This window comes from Epinephelus moara, chromosome 7 (genome assembly GCF_006386435.1).
Source record: "Epinephelus moara isolate mb chromosome 7, YSFRI_EMoa_1.0, whole genome shotgun sequence".
NCBI lineage: Eukaryota > Metazoa > Chordata > Actinopteri > Perciformes > Serranidae > Epinephelus > Epinephelus moara.
In genome coordinates, this window is record NC_065512.1 from 21,187,100 (window position 1) to 21,202,037 (window position 14,938).

At 39.7% G+C, this 14,938-nt stretch overlaps 1 protein-coding gene across 4 annotated transcripts in view; it reads left to right on the forward strand.

Moving 5' to 3' along the window:
* Positions 1–324: 324 nt before the first annotated feature.
* The window catches only part of stk39 (serine threonine kinase 39), a 34,985-nt gene continuing 20,371 nt past the window's right edge, over positions 325–14,938 (forward strand). For 3 of the 4 annotated variants that reach the window (XM_050049522.1, XM_050049524.1, XM_050049525.1), the window contains exons 1-10: positions 325–724; positions 2,892–3,004; positions 3,413–3,521; positions 5,006–5,144; positions 6,373–6,428; positions 7,140–7,249; positions 8,506–8,607; positions 8,973–9,106; positions 9,253–9,301; positions 9,965–10,030. In XM_050049522.1, the coding sequence (XP_049905479.1) occupies positions 433–724; positions 2,892–3,004; positions 3,413–3,521; positions 5,006–5,144; positions 6,373–6,428; positions 7,140–7,249; positions 8,506–8,607; positions 8,973–9,106; positions 9,253–9,301; positions 9,965–10,030 (1,170 nt within the window). In that variant the 5' untranslated portion in view covers positions 325–432. The remainder of the gene's footprint in view (positions 725–2,891; positions 3,005–3,412; positions 3,522–5,005; positions 5,145–6,372; positions 6,429–7,139; positions 7,250–8,505; positions 8,608–8,972; positions 9,107–9,252; positions 9,302–9,964; positions 10,031–14,938) is intronic. The other variant, XM_050049523.1, reaches the window with a different exon arrangement.

The window sequence follows — 14,938 nt, forward strand, 5'->3', positions numbered from 1 at the left end:
CAAATTATTATGCATGTTCAGTTCTTCAGCATGGAGCAATGGTGACTACTGTGTCCCTCAGCCTTCATACACAATACAAAGATGTGGTGGCGCCATCTATTGGCCAGTGTTAACAACATCACTTGCAGTTTTGAATACATGTGACATATGAAATCGTCACACATACGTACTGTCTCACACAAAGCAGCTGCCAAATCCTTCTTCCTATTAGTAATCAAACAACGATGGCAGTATTTAACAGTTATTTAATACATTAAAAAACATAATTAATTAAAGATTTAGATAACAGCGTTTTGTACCGTCTAGTAGTCTCCTAAAATGACTAATAGTGATTTTAATCAATGTCTTCCTGTGTGTATTGAACCATTGTGTACTCAACTGGCATGTCACTGAAAAGTGTGTGTGCGCGCGCGTGTGCGTTAGTGCGCGCGCATGTGTGCGGTCCGTTATTTTCCGGGTTGTGTCTCCTCGCTGGCGGTAGTTGCTCCGCTGCAGCCGCCAGCTGACATTTGTACTGAGGAGGTGAGGTCAAATTTGACTGTCTCTCTCTCCCTCTCGGTGTGTGTCTGTCTGTCTGCCACAGAGGCTGCTAACAAGCGCAGAATCATCATCATCATCATGGCGGATCAAGGCGAATCTCCGGCTCCGGTCCTCCACCCGCAACCAGCGCTGACAACCAGCTGGCCAATTACCAGGGAGTCGTACGAGCTGCAGGAAGTCATAGGTTAGTACCCGGGGATGTGATGAACGCTGTATATTATCATGGAAAGGCACGCGGCGGCCGGTTATCAGCTGTAGATGACGATGAGGGGCCTACCGGCTTTTCCATATGCAGTAGCCTCCTGCAATGCTTTGCAATGCGGATGTTAACAGGCACGTTTTACAGACTACCGGTCTACAACTGTGTTTGGTGACCCTGATGGAGCCCAATGAGTTGAAATGCAGGTTACTGAGCCGGGTTTGAAATGTCACTTTGCCCAAGTGTGCTCGGATCATAGAGACCCACTCTGGCAATGCCAGTTTATGGCACGTGTCCAGTTTATTAGTCATTACTAAAATCACAGTTGCTGTGGCTGTGTAAAACCCACACTGTGTTATTTCACTGGCGTTATCTGTGATGGCACGGAAACAGAATTAGATAGCCTGTCATCTCAAGTTGGCAATGTTTCAAATGTCAAATATACACAGTGATAAAAACAGCTTATATTAATATTCATGATAATAATAGTAGTTAGGATAATAGTGGTAATAGCACTGTTACTTTTAACCACACTAAATCTTTGAGTTATACAAAATAAAAATCAAGAGACTGAATTCCCAGCAAGGCTGTAACTACAGTAACTATTATTTCTGTTATTGATTACTCTATTAACTACTTTTCCGTGTATCATTTAGTCTGTTAAATGTTAGAAAAGAATGAAAAATGTCCATCATGTTTATGGGAGCAATGTCTTAACACCCTTTTCATATCAGACCAACTGTATAAAGTAATATTTTTTTGCTTAATGACTTAAACAATTACCTCACACTCTAAAAAAAGAACCCACTGGTTCAACTTAAAAAAAATAAGGCCTCATAAAGTAAATTTAATTAGTCTTTTATAATCTAACCAACTCAATTAGTTTAGTACAACCATTATGATTTGCTTTCACCTTAAAAAAAGAAACTTAATTAAGTTGAATCAACTTAATATTCATCCAAAAGTTGTGTTGATATTTAGTGGTCAAACTATTTTATTTATTTAAGATATTCTTACTTATTTATTTTAATTCCATCCAACTGAAAAATGTCAAACATTTTTTTGAGTTTGACCAACTTCTTGAAATAAGCTGTAAACTGACTAAAACACGTTAATGTAACAAACTTAATGTTGTTTTACACTGAAAAACGTATTTATTTTAAGTGTTATCCACTAACGGCATGAATAATTTTTTAGAGCGTAATAGTTGGCGATTGATTGTTTAAGTGCTTACTCTCACAATAGCTATGGGTCAAAGGCAGTGAACTTATACATGCTCAGTCATTTGTTAAGTCTTGTTTATATACGTAACTAGAATAAAAACATTTGACACCATGTGTTTTATGAATGTTGTTCTGATTAACCTTGTGGTTATGTGTCTTCCTGTACTATTACATGAGAGACTGTGGATATGCTTGTTGTAGATTTGTAAAATAGTTATATGTACCGTCAGTTTTCTTCCTTTAATTTAACTTTTTTCAGAGTTTAAAAAAGTGATGTGTCCCAGCATCAGTCGCAGAATGCTCATTTTCAGTTCTGCCATGAATCAGTTAAATTTAGTAGTATCAATTACTAAATTCAACAACAATTAAAATCTTAAACGTACTGAAAAAGAGCAAAAGGAAGTCGCCTGAATATTTTTGGTACACGCATGTACTGTGTAGATGAGCTGACAAGTCCTATCATCGCTGATAAGGAGTAGCACCACAGCTGTTTGCTGCTGACTGTGATGAGTTAGTGAGACCCCCCCCTCTGTTGTCACAATCAACTGGTAAGCAGTCAGATCTCATGTGTTCTCTCCTTCTCCTTATCTGCCACTAACAGTTGGAAAGCAATATGCTGTGTGTCGCAGCTCCTTGGTGTGAACAACTTCACCACTCCAGCGTGGCCTGATTTGTAATGAACTGAGTAAACAACACATCACGTTAGAAAAAAGGAGCTCTGTAGTGAAAATCAGCTCATGTCCGCCAGCACGCATGAAAGATGAATACTATAACATAGACATAAAACCTGAGTAACAGAAGGCCAAAATGAACACCACAAAGCCACAGAGTTCTGCTGTATTTCAGTGTTGTCTTCCAGCTGTGTGCGCTTTGAGACGCTCTTTGCTCCTGTCCACTTTGTCATCGCTCTGTTGTGGCTGTGATTCCAGGCAGCGGGGCCACAGCTGTGGTGCAGGCAGCCCTCTGTACCCCCAGACAGGAGCGCGTTGCCATAAAGAGAATAAACCTGGAAAAATGCCAGACCAGCATGGATGAGCTATTGGTGAGCACAATAAATATGGGCTTATTTTCTAAGTGTGTGTGCACAGAGTGTGTTTGAACCACTATGCTGTAGTACTACTTTCCCTCTGATCCATATTATTATTGTTCTGTGTGAGCCTGAATAACGGTAATCATTAATGCACCTAAGAGGCTGTAATACTGAATCATTTGCTGTAAGGTTGTAAAAACTGAGATATATATCAGTTCCTGTTACTAATACATGCTTACTTAATAAAGAAAATGTGACACAAAATACTGATTCAAAAATAATTTTATTGCTGTCATAAGAACTGCATGCTTAGCAATGGTCTGTTTTGCAAAGCTCTTCACAAATAACACACCATGTCATCAACAAAGCCACATGATGAAACTTGAAATGTCACATGCTGTCGTTTCTCTCTCACAATAGAAAGAAATCCAAGCGATGAGCCAGTGCAACCATCCCAACGTTGTCTCCTACTACACCTCCTTTGTGGTGAAGGATGAGCTTTGGTTAGTCATGAAGCTTCTGAGTGGAGGTAAGCTTCAGCTGCCGGGCTACGTGGAACCAGATCCCCAACATCTAGGTTGATAATACAGTCAGAGAAAGTGATGATGCTTCATGTTTGTGCTTCGATCTGACAGCTGCCTGGGTTATAACTCACTTATACTGTAGTCGCAAGTGAAAAATAGTGCAGCTGTACAGCTAATTGTCTAGTGATTACATTAGTTAGCATCATATATTTAAAGGGACAGGTCACACCAAATTCAAAAATACATATTTTTCCTTGTACCTGTCGTGCTATTTACCAGTCTAAATTGTTTTAGTGTGAGTTGCCAAGTGTTGGAGATATCGGCCGTGGAGATGTCTGCTTTTCTTGAATATAATGGAACTAGATGGCACTCAGCTTGTGGCTTAAAGTTCCAAGAAATACATTTGAATAACTCAACAGCAATGTCTCTTTGCAGACATCACGACCAGGTTACTCAAGATAATCCACAGACCTTGTTGTGAGCAGTTTCACATAGGGACTATTTTCTTTCTACCAAACTACACCCACCATGGGTATTACAGAGCAGAAGGAAGCCTTCATCTAGTCATAGACGAGAGACTCAAGCTTGTGACAGTGCAAGATGTAAACTTTAATGGCGTCCATGGCTGAGCTGTAACAGTAGCTACCTCAGTGCTGCTAAGTGAGCTAGCAGTATTTGCACACTTCCTTCTGCTTGGTGATTCGATTGGTGGGTGTAGTTTGGTAGGAAGAAAATAGTTCCTACATGAAACTGCTCACAACAGGAACTGTGGATTATCTTCAGTAACCAGGTCATGATTTATGTAAAGAGACATTGTTGTTGAGTTTTTCTAATGTATTTTTTGGCGCTGTAAGCACCACAGGGTGAGTGCCATCTAGTTCCATTATATTCAACAGAAGGCAGACATCTCTACGGCTGATACCATCAACACTCGGCAACTCACACCAAAACAATCTAGACTGATAAATAACACTACAGGTAAGAGGAAAATGTATTTTTGATTTTTTGATGAACCATCCCTTTAATCTGTATTTACATCCAGTATGCAAAAGCGACAGCTGGCAAGAAATAACTGTCAAAATGCATGCATAAAATGATCAATAAAAGCGATCTAATCAGCATTTCAACCACTATTTCTCATTATGTATGTTAGAAAAAAATGAATGTAAATCCCTTAAAAGTATTCTTTCAGCACAGTATTTTGGGATGGCTTTATTACAGTCATTAGGCAGCAGTTGCAACTGTTGGTTGGATGCTATTGTAAACAGCTTACAGCGCTCACTTCTGAGGGAATTACAGCAGTGAAGTTACTCACTATAATGTACTGCCTGCTGCGTTTTACTGTTTAAGGGACAACAAGCAATTAACAGACACTGAAGTAATTTGCGCCTGGATATTGATCACGTAATGACTCAGCGTAACGCTGCAGCTGATTTGTGTTTTTCATTAATGTGTGAATTATTTCTGTGTTTCCGTGGTGTCTTTCAAGGCTCTATGCTGGATATAATTAAGCACACAAACAAAGAGGACCACAGAAATCGAGCGCTAGATGAGCCAATTATTGCTACCATACTAAAAGAAGTCCTGGAGGGCCTGGACTATCTGCACAGAAATGGACAGATTCACAGGTAATACTTTAACATTTTAACTAGATTTTTTTTTCTGACATGTGCTGTTTTTATCTTGCTTTCTGATTTGTTTATGATCAGAATTAAGAAACGGGTTGTAAAAGAAACTAGCAGTGACAATCCCAGTTGAAATTGTACAAATGTAAAATGGCAGTTTATTCATAGCACCTTACAGACACAAGGTAAGTCAAAGTGCTTTACAGGAGCATAAAAATACATTAAACATAAGACATGAAGACAACATTAAAATTGCATTTTAAAGACTAAAAGAAGTGGGAACAAGTAGATAAATAGTTAAAGATTAGGAAAAGCAAAAGCAAGCAAATAAATAGTCATGCATTAAAAATAAGTCATATATCTACTTTACTGGGAAGTAGTGGTAAATGATAATGTCTTAAGTCCTGATTTAACTGAGCTGACAGTTTTTGCAGACCTTCACAAAGTTTGTTCCACAGGTGGGGAGCACAGAAACTAAAAGCAGCTTCACCTTACTTTGTTTTGATCCTGGGAACACTGAGTCAACCTGTCTCGCATGACCCGAGGGGTCAGGACGTTTCATAGCATACAAGCAGATCAGAGATGTATTTAATGCTTTATAGAAAAGTAATATGATTTTAAGATCTATCCTTTGACTCACAGGAAGCCAGCAGTGATACAAGGAACTGTGTATTGTGCTGCACTGTCTTGGTGTTACTCTGGCAGCAGCGTTCAGGACAAGCTGCAGCTTTCTGATTGATTTTTTTTACTAAGACCTGTGAAGGCACCATTGAAATAGTCGAGTCTGCTAAAAAATAAATGCGTGAACAAGTTTCTTTCTGTATCTTGTTGAGACAGAAATCCTTTAAGTCTTGCTGTGTTTTTAAGTGGTAATCAGCTGATTTGTAATTGTTCTAATGTGGCTGTTTAAATTCAGGTCAGAGTCTTTGACTTACATAAAATAAACAACATTCATAAAACGTATGATCATATAAAATGTTATCGCTCTCTGGATAAAATGTAAAATGAATCTTATCAGGCCATTCTGTTTATTAAAAAGCAGTGCTGTTGTCGTGTTGTCTAAACTCCCTGCATTTCAAGGTCACCGAGAGGCACGATTAAACCTCTATCAGCCCCTTGGGCAAAGATCCAGATGGTGGTGGGCTGTGGGACTTGTTTGCACGAATGGAAGAATCAATGCTGCTCCACATGACTTTGTTGTTTGACTGTGTCTGCGTTTTGTTGACCTCAGGGATGTGAAAGCTGGAAACATACTACTGGGAGAAGACGGATCTGTTCAGATTGCAGGTGTGTTGAACACGATACTGTTCTGTTCTGTGACACTCAAGATTTTCATTAAAACCAAAAGCAGAAATGTCTAATCACTGAAACTGAGCTCACAGATTGTATGAATTCATGATAAAAGTGATGCATATTTATAGTATTTGTTGTTAAGTCAGAGATTAAGCTAGTCTTACATGAGGCTGGTAATATTTCTTGACTAATTGTTGACATGATATTTGATTTCTGGAAGCTGAAAACAAAACCAGCACCAATCGCTTGAATCGTGATTGTCAGGTGTGCATATTATGGATCTCGCTGTTCCATAACCTAATTGAAGTTAGCAGTTTTTTTAAGTCCTGGTGACTGCATTAACTACAGCTGTTAAGATATTACAAAAGACATTATTGAATAAATAACTGATAAAACTGTGTAAAAGAATTGTAAAAGACATTTGCTGCTTTTGCAGGTCTTCTGTAAAAGGTGGACCTTCTATCATTTTGGTGAAAAACATAATGAAATGATATCTGATATCAAATAAAACCTCGCTTTTGGCCCAATATTTACTCTCCATGCTGCAGTTCTTTACCTGTCACAAAGCTGAACTTTAAATGAACAAAAACTGACTGGACATTATGTTTTTTTTTGTGTTTGCTAAAAAAAGCCATTTCATTCTGAAATACCCATTCAGCACATTCAGGTATGAATAAGGCACTGGTTGTTTATCTATATTTTCAGATTTTGGAGTAAGCGCGTTCCTATCCACCGGGGGGGATGTGACTAGGAACAAAGTACGGAAGACCTTTGTTGGCACGCCATGCTGGATGGCGCCGGAGGTGATGGAACAGGTGAGTCTATCTTTATCCGTACAAAAAGGTAGCTGCAGGTGATGTCATGAAGTTCATCGTATCTCATTCAAAATGTTTTTGCCTCAGCTTGTCTCTGCAGGACTTAGTGCTAATCTAATTCTTGATGTAATGCTATTAGCTGATGTATTTTAACCACCTAAATCATGACATTAACATAAAGCCCCAGAGATTAAAAGGGGCAGTTCACCCCAAAATCAAAATATTTTTCCTTTTACTTGTAGTGCTCTATATCAGTTTAGATTGTTTTGGTGTGAGTTGCTGAGTGTTGGAGATATCAGCTGTAGAGATGTCTGCTTTCTCTAAAATATAATGGAACTAGATGGCACTCAGCTTGTGGTGCTCTAAGCGCCAAAAAAATACATTTGAAAAACTCAACAGCAATGTCTCTTTCCAGAAATATGACCCAGTTACTCAAGATAATCCACAGACCTTGTTGTGAGCAGTATCACATAGGGACTATTTTCTTTCTACCGAATTACACCCTGAACAGTATCACCACACACAAGGAACTGTGCATTTACTGCTAGCTCATGTAGCAACACTGAGCTAGCCAATGTTACAGCTAAGCCGAGGAGGACGTTGTTGTTTACATGTTGGCTGTCATGAATATGAGCCTCTCTTGCATGAGTAGATGCACTCTTCCTTCTGTGTGGTGGTTATTTGCAGACTGACTTGGCAGAGATGGCTGCCATTTTGTTTTTATATGGATTAGTGTATTGTGCTCTTATTCCACTAGATGACACAAAAAGTGTCCACAGATGAGGACAACAGGTCTAAGTTAAGTAGAATGAAGCATAAGGTCAAGTAGATGAAGGCTTCCTTCTGCACAGTAATACGGTTGGCGGGTGTAGTTTGGTAGAAAGTAAATAGTTCCAATGTGAAACTGCTCACAACAAGATCTGTGGATTATCTTGAGTAACCTGGTCATGATTTCTGCAAAGAGACATTACTGTTGAGTTTTTCAAATGTATTTCTTGGAACTTTAAGCACCACGAGCTGAGTGCCATCTAGTTCCATTATATTCAAGAAAAGCAGACATCTCAACGGTTGATATCTCCAAAACTCAGCAACTCACACTAAAACAATGTAGACTGATAAATAGCACTGCAGGTAAGAGGGAAAATATGTATTTTGATTTGGGGGTGGACTGTCCCTTTAAATCCCGACACTGACGTAATGCCCCAGAGATTTAAGTGTATTTAATATCACACATTATTGTAATTATATGTCCACAGGTTCGAGGCTATGATTTCAAAGCAGATATTTGGAGTTTTGGAATTACAGCTATAGAGTTAGCAACAGGCTCTGCACCCTATCACCGCTACCCTCCCATGAAGGTGAGTGTCCTGGATGTTATTATTGGCTGTTATTTAATCAGTGTGGTGTCCCAATCACAGCTATTTTTGCAGCTTTCACCATTAGTGCCCCTAAACTCTTGGCTTACTAAATTCTCGTCTAAATCAACTTGTCTCTGTGAAGTTTCATCATTAGCACAGAAAGAAACTTGAGATAACACATTCTGACTCGCAGCTTTTGCTGTAATTGGGATACCAAACAACTAATAAAGAGCAAAAGTTTTCTCGCAACATTTCTTCTACAAATATTTTCCTGCTTTGAGTTTCTTTTCCTCTTGTACAATATTTGTGTTGCTGCAGAAATGTGAGGGCGGTTTTGAGTTGTTGTTTTTTCTTGTCCTTTTTAGGTTTTAATGCTCACCCTACAGAACGATCCACCCACTCTGGAGACAGGTGTAGAAGACAAGGAAGTGCTAAAAAAATACGGCAAATCGTTTAGGAAGCTAATAACTATGTGCCTTCAGAAGGATCCTGCCAAAAGGTCAGCCCCGCATTCCATAAATCTACCAAATATTTCAGTGCAGAAAGAGCTGATGCAATTTGCGATCAATAAAAAGCACCTGATGAGCATTCAGAGAGCGCTGTGTGGTAATGTATTTTCAACAGTGTGCTTTTCTTTATCTCTAGGCCCACAGCCGCAGAGCTTTTGAAGTGTAAAATCTTCCAAAAGGCCAAGGTATTTGTTTCATTTCAAATATATGACTTGCCATCTTTGTTTGGTTTCATTATTAGTGTTACGCTTATGGCCTTGTGCCAACTCCAACAATGACTCAGCTCTGTATGTTGAGTTTATTATTAATTTATGATGGTTATGCATGGTTTGCTATATCAAGCAACATACGGTATGAAAAGTCCACAAGCACACTGTATCTATCATCATATTGCAGAAACCTGTAAATATATACCTAATTAAAATCTATATCCATGTTGATACTTAGGTCAATAATTGAACATGATGATGATTTACAAGGGTGTCCTGATGTTCTGGTTCAGAGGAAAGAAATGCTGTTCAATAGCGGAGTATGTGCAATGCAAAATAGAGTAATTATTTGAATTACCTGTTAGCACACTTTTTATAATGTTAATTTTATGAATGAGATATAGCAGGACCAAGTGCTTGAACGTCACTGTGTTGTTGGCATTGAAACTGGTTTAGTCACTTGTCTAACTTTTTAACATTTGAAAGATAACCTTCAGAACTTTCCTTTAAGTGCTGGCACTCAAAAATACAATACATGAGATTGTTGTGACTCATTGTTAGGTTGTGATTAATTTAATCTGTCAGTTCTTTGCGTTATGAATGATATTTTTGATATGTATTTTTGTTTTTCTCTTGCAGAACAGAGAATATCTGGTTGAAAAGCTTTTGTGTCACGCACCAAAGATTTCCCAGAGAGCGAAGAAGGTATGTTTACACAAACATTCCCTGTAAAATAACTCCGCTATTGACTAAACATGAACAAATTATGCCCGAGTGCTGGGATCGACTGAAGTCCACCAGAGTGTTGCATTTACAGTCAACACAAGCTACGCACTCTGACTTTCTTCAGCACCTCAAACACTTCATGCCTAAACTGTTGTGTGGGTTATGTAAAAATATGGGCCACTGCAGCAGAAGAGTTAGACAGCATCGATGCACTGACATCTTGCGTCAGTGGCTCCCACTGCGGCTCTCTGTATGTGGCACACTCAAAGATAAACAGGATTAAATGAATTGTTAACACTAAGTATCAGAGAGGAGCACTTTATTGTTCAGGTTGCTTGCTCAGTTGCCCACTGGTCACAGTTTACTGGGAGGAAGTGCAGTTTTCAAGCACAGCTGATATTGGTTTCACATAACAGTCCGCCTGGATGGCCAGGACAAAAAATGGGAACAGAGGGCCATAGCTGGAGGCAGCGTGGACAAGTGGAGGGGTGGAAATTCACTGATTGCTCTGGAGTAAATGGAGGGCATAGTGGATAGCAGGGCTGTTACGGTGTGTGACGTTAATGTTACGCACAGACAGGACAGGGTGTCAATAAAGAGAGAGGCAACTGTTGTGGGATGGGCATAGAGATGTTGAGGTTTGTTGATGGGTAAAGTGGTAACTACAGGCATCTTTAGCTGCCATAACAGTAAATGAGGAGGCACTTAAAGTCCCCTTCTAGACACTTCAAAGTGTGTAAAAAAATACTCTGCTATTATTAATAAATTGTTGAACATGGTGAGCCCACATAAAACAAATGAAAAAAAAGGCATTGCACCGTTATTCTGCCTTGCTGTTCTGTATAAAAGGTACGATCGTGGAATGGGAGGACAGCGGGCGTAGCAACAGCGCCCAAACAATGTTTGAGTAAAAGGACAGTTGGTAGGACAAGACCATGGGCGGAAGGGGTGTGACGTTTTAAAGGTGTATTATGTAGGCGACTCACCACGGGAGATTTAAGAAGTAGCTGTTAGCAGTTAGCAGCTTACTTAAAGAAGAAGAACGGCAGCCTAAAATATCTACACATTCCACAAGCTAAGGATGAGATTCACCACCATATAACAGGGACGATAAATGATTATTGCCATGTTATGCCATCATTATTGTTTAGAAAGCACTGCCAACGTATTTGTTATGTATCACACTAGAGGCCGATGCTGTGGTGTAATATGTAGCACCTGTGACACCTCTTTTGCTTTTGCAATGCAGGCATGCAGTATAACATCACACACTTGGGCAGAGTGTAAAAATGCAAGGGCAGCATGAAGAGGGGACTTCGTAGTGCCCCTACAGCATGATCTTTGTGTAAAAAGGGCTATTGAGGAATTCAGGATCTGGCCTCGTGCCCTGCCCACCATCACTGCTTGCGCTAGGTTGACCAGTGAAAGAGCAGTGTGTATCAAGATGGTTAACTTAAGCATTAGAGGGAGCAGACTCAGTTGAGGAGTCTGTTGTGGACCAAAATCAGCAACCAGCTGACGAATCAGAATGGTAGGTGAAGTTAGCATCTTTAACTATTTCCGCCCGGCGTAAGCCAAGAGGGGATCATGCGTTTGGATGTGTGTGCATGCATGTGTCTAGCTGTCTGTCCCCAGCTAATCTGGCAAACTACTGGGCCAATCAGCCTCATATTTTGTGTGCACATTTATGACTGTATGCTCAAGGATGTCTTGTGGTTGCGATGATTCTCTATTGTTGAAAATCTTGTTAATCTTGTTGCATTAACTGCCGACCCTGCACTCCTCTCAACCAGCTAGTGGGGGGGGGCACAAGTTTACCTGAAATCGGTTTGGCTAAAACAACAAGCTTTCCTGTCTGTTACTGGCCACATTTTGGCTTTTGTCGTGGCAAAAGTCTGAACTGTAGAATCTGCAGACCGATTCCAGACCCAATATGTTATGATCCACCAAAGTTAGGGACTTTACAAGATAAATTTGTCCTGTTTTTGTTATCTTCACCGCCATCTTGACAGTAAGGGAGCTGGGAGGGACAATTCCACCAGGTACGGCTGTGCTGCATTCCTGCTATCATGGCTGCTACCTTGTTTTGTTCCGTCCGTTACACAGCGTCATGTAACATCAGGGTTCCAGAGCGTTTTGCCTCCCCAATTTTGTAGGCTTGCAGAATTTGTTGATTTGGTCGTTCTTCCTTGATATTTTTGTTTCTTATTAACTTAGTAGGCTAATGTAGTTAGATGTTTTTTGTCTGTTTTAATTATTTTTATTGTTGTTATTTCCTATTTTGTTGTGCTGTAGGCTACAGACAAGTTAATGCTGTTCAAAGTCCAGTTATGAATGACATAAATTAAATATTTGTGGCTGTGTTTTAGTCATGAAAAATACATTCATCCTCATTGTATCTATATTTTTCATTCAGACATGTTAGCAGGAGAACTCGCGTATTTTTCTGCTTGAGTTTTTTTGCTTGAGTGGCCTGGCAGCCGCCTGGTGGAGATCTGCACTCTGTGTACTTCTCTTGTTTGTTTATTTTTGTTTGTTAGCATGTTAGCTGGTAACTTGCTGTAGCTGACACAGCATCAGTGGTTGTGAAACATACAGTAATATGTGTGTTGACATGGTCACATTGTTATTATGTAATGATATACCTGATGTATAATCAAAGTTTGCAGAAAGATATATTCTGTCTGACTGAGATTTTTTTATTAGGTGTAATAAGTGTGCTCTTCCTGGAGGTTTCAGGTTTCTTTGCCGGCAGTTGCATATTATCCAGTGATGGGCTTTCATATTAGTGACGCACCTAATCTAGCCTGCTCAGTGCACATTTCATTCTCAGATTTTAGGTAGGTGCACAGACATCACCCCCCTTCAGTAGAGGAATGTGAGAACACCTCTTTAGTGACAAACATTATACAGATGAACAATTCAGACATTTTAGGGGACATAAACAAACGAAAAACACATTTTTGATTACAGCAACTACTTTCCAATTTAGACTGTATTTATGTCTTTGAGGAAAATTATGTGAGATTGGATCTTAAATGTTGGCACTTTGTGAAAGAACTTCTACAGACTAGAACCTGTATGCTGTGGAGCCATTTATCCCAAAGTATAAATGCACAATTACTGGACACTTACTGTAATTAATCCACTTTAGCTTTATGTGTGGAGTCCTGTTTAATGTGTAAAATAGACGGCATACACAGTAAATGCAGCCAGGTAATGTCAGATTCACTTGATACCTTCGTTGGACTAAATGTACGAGCCACAGAGCCAGTGTCTTTGTTTCTTTGGGCTGATTTGACCTCCAGAGTCATCTACATTATACATTCAGCAAACATTACCCAAAGCTTGCAGAGACATGCGATACCGCAGAAACATTGTCACCTCAGGGTGCTGTGACCTCTTTTTACAAAGACAACCATGGCCTTGCTCCTTTAAGATCTTGTCCAGTCACTCTCAGACCTCCTTGACCTCTCTGAACCGCACTGCGCCCCCTTTGCACCTCTGTTCCCTGGTGCTCTTGTTATGTTCCTGTACTTTTTGTCCTGTGTGGTGAACACGTGCAATTCTACTCCCAGGAAACAGGCACAATGTGGGTTTAAGAGACGAGAATTAAAGCTTTAAATGGGACCTTGAACATACTGCACTGAATGAAAAGGAGATGGCAGATCCTCCGGTCAGCTGTCACCAGCAAAGTCATTTTAGATTAATACTTTATCTAATGAACGGAGGGAGAAACTCGGGTATGGTTTCCTAGAGAGAGAAAAAGAGAAAGGAAATAAGTGAGAAATACAGGAAATTGCCTCTTATTGTGTTGCATTTGAAATATGAATGTAAAAAAGCTGTAGTATGACCTGTAATGTGAGGTGAGTAACCAGCAGAGGGCACCCTAACACCCACTATAGAGCTTCCAAATGGGGAAATTGAGTCTTTAATGTTTAAAGATTAGACATTAGGGCTTGAATCATTGATTTGTTAAATAATGAAAAGTTGGAACATATAAAAATATTGATATTGAATACAAATGTATGGTCCATTGCATGAATCCTGATGGAATACTGTCGGCGTTCTGCATGGATGCTTTCTGAAGCCTGATTTCAAAATACAGGGCATTTTAGTAGAAGGTGTTTTCAGCTGTATTCCACTATCAACACATTCGCTCTCTGAGTAATGTTTCTGTTTATCCTCAAATACAGTGGCATATGTGTACAGTGGGATGATTTTGTCAGCTGCATATTTTGTCTGTGAGCTATTTTTTTTATGTATGAATGTCGGTCCGGTGATCATGAGTGGCAGCTGCGTGCATTGATCTGTGTCTGTTTTGCTCAAGGACCCTGAGCAGAACTGTGGGAGCCTCGGTTCTGTGTCAGGTGTGGAAAAAAATCCTGACACCAGCAGAGCGGTAGTGCGTCCTTAACTTTGACCTTGTTTAACGCTGGGGCATTTCAATGACCCTAGTGCTAGTGATTTACAGTTTTGTGTGTTGTCTCCTCTGTAACACTTTTGTGCTCTCATATCTCACCTCACACTGCTAGACTAGTCGTGTGTCGCTTGCCTTACACACTCCCCCAGACTGTAGCAAATTACCGGCTTTAGCAATGACTCTGCCAATTTTAACTGCTTTATTATGCTGGTTATATTTGCAGTTATATTACCGCTGCTGTGCAACCAAGTCATATTTGATATCTCTCTTATGTTGCCTCTTTGTATGATTTATAGAGTTTTCCGAGCTGTGCCCGAGCTGTGCCTACTAAACTGATAGTTACTAGAAGCGTCTGTATGGTTTCTCTTGGAGTGCTGAGTGATTTTGTATTTAGTGTACTGTATATCACCAATGTTGCCATGTCACACCAGGAACCTTTGAAAATTAGCCATTAGGATATTATC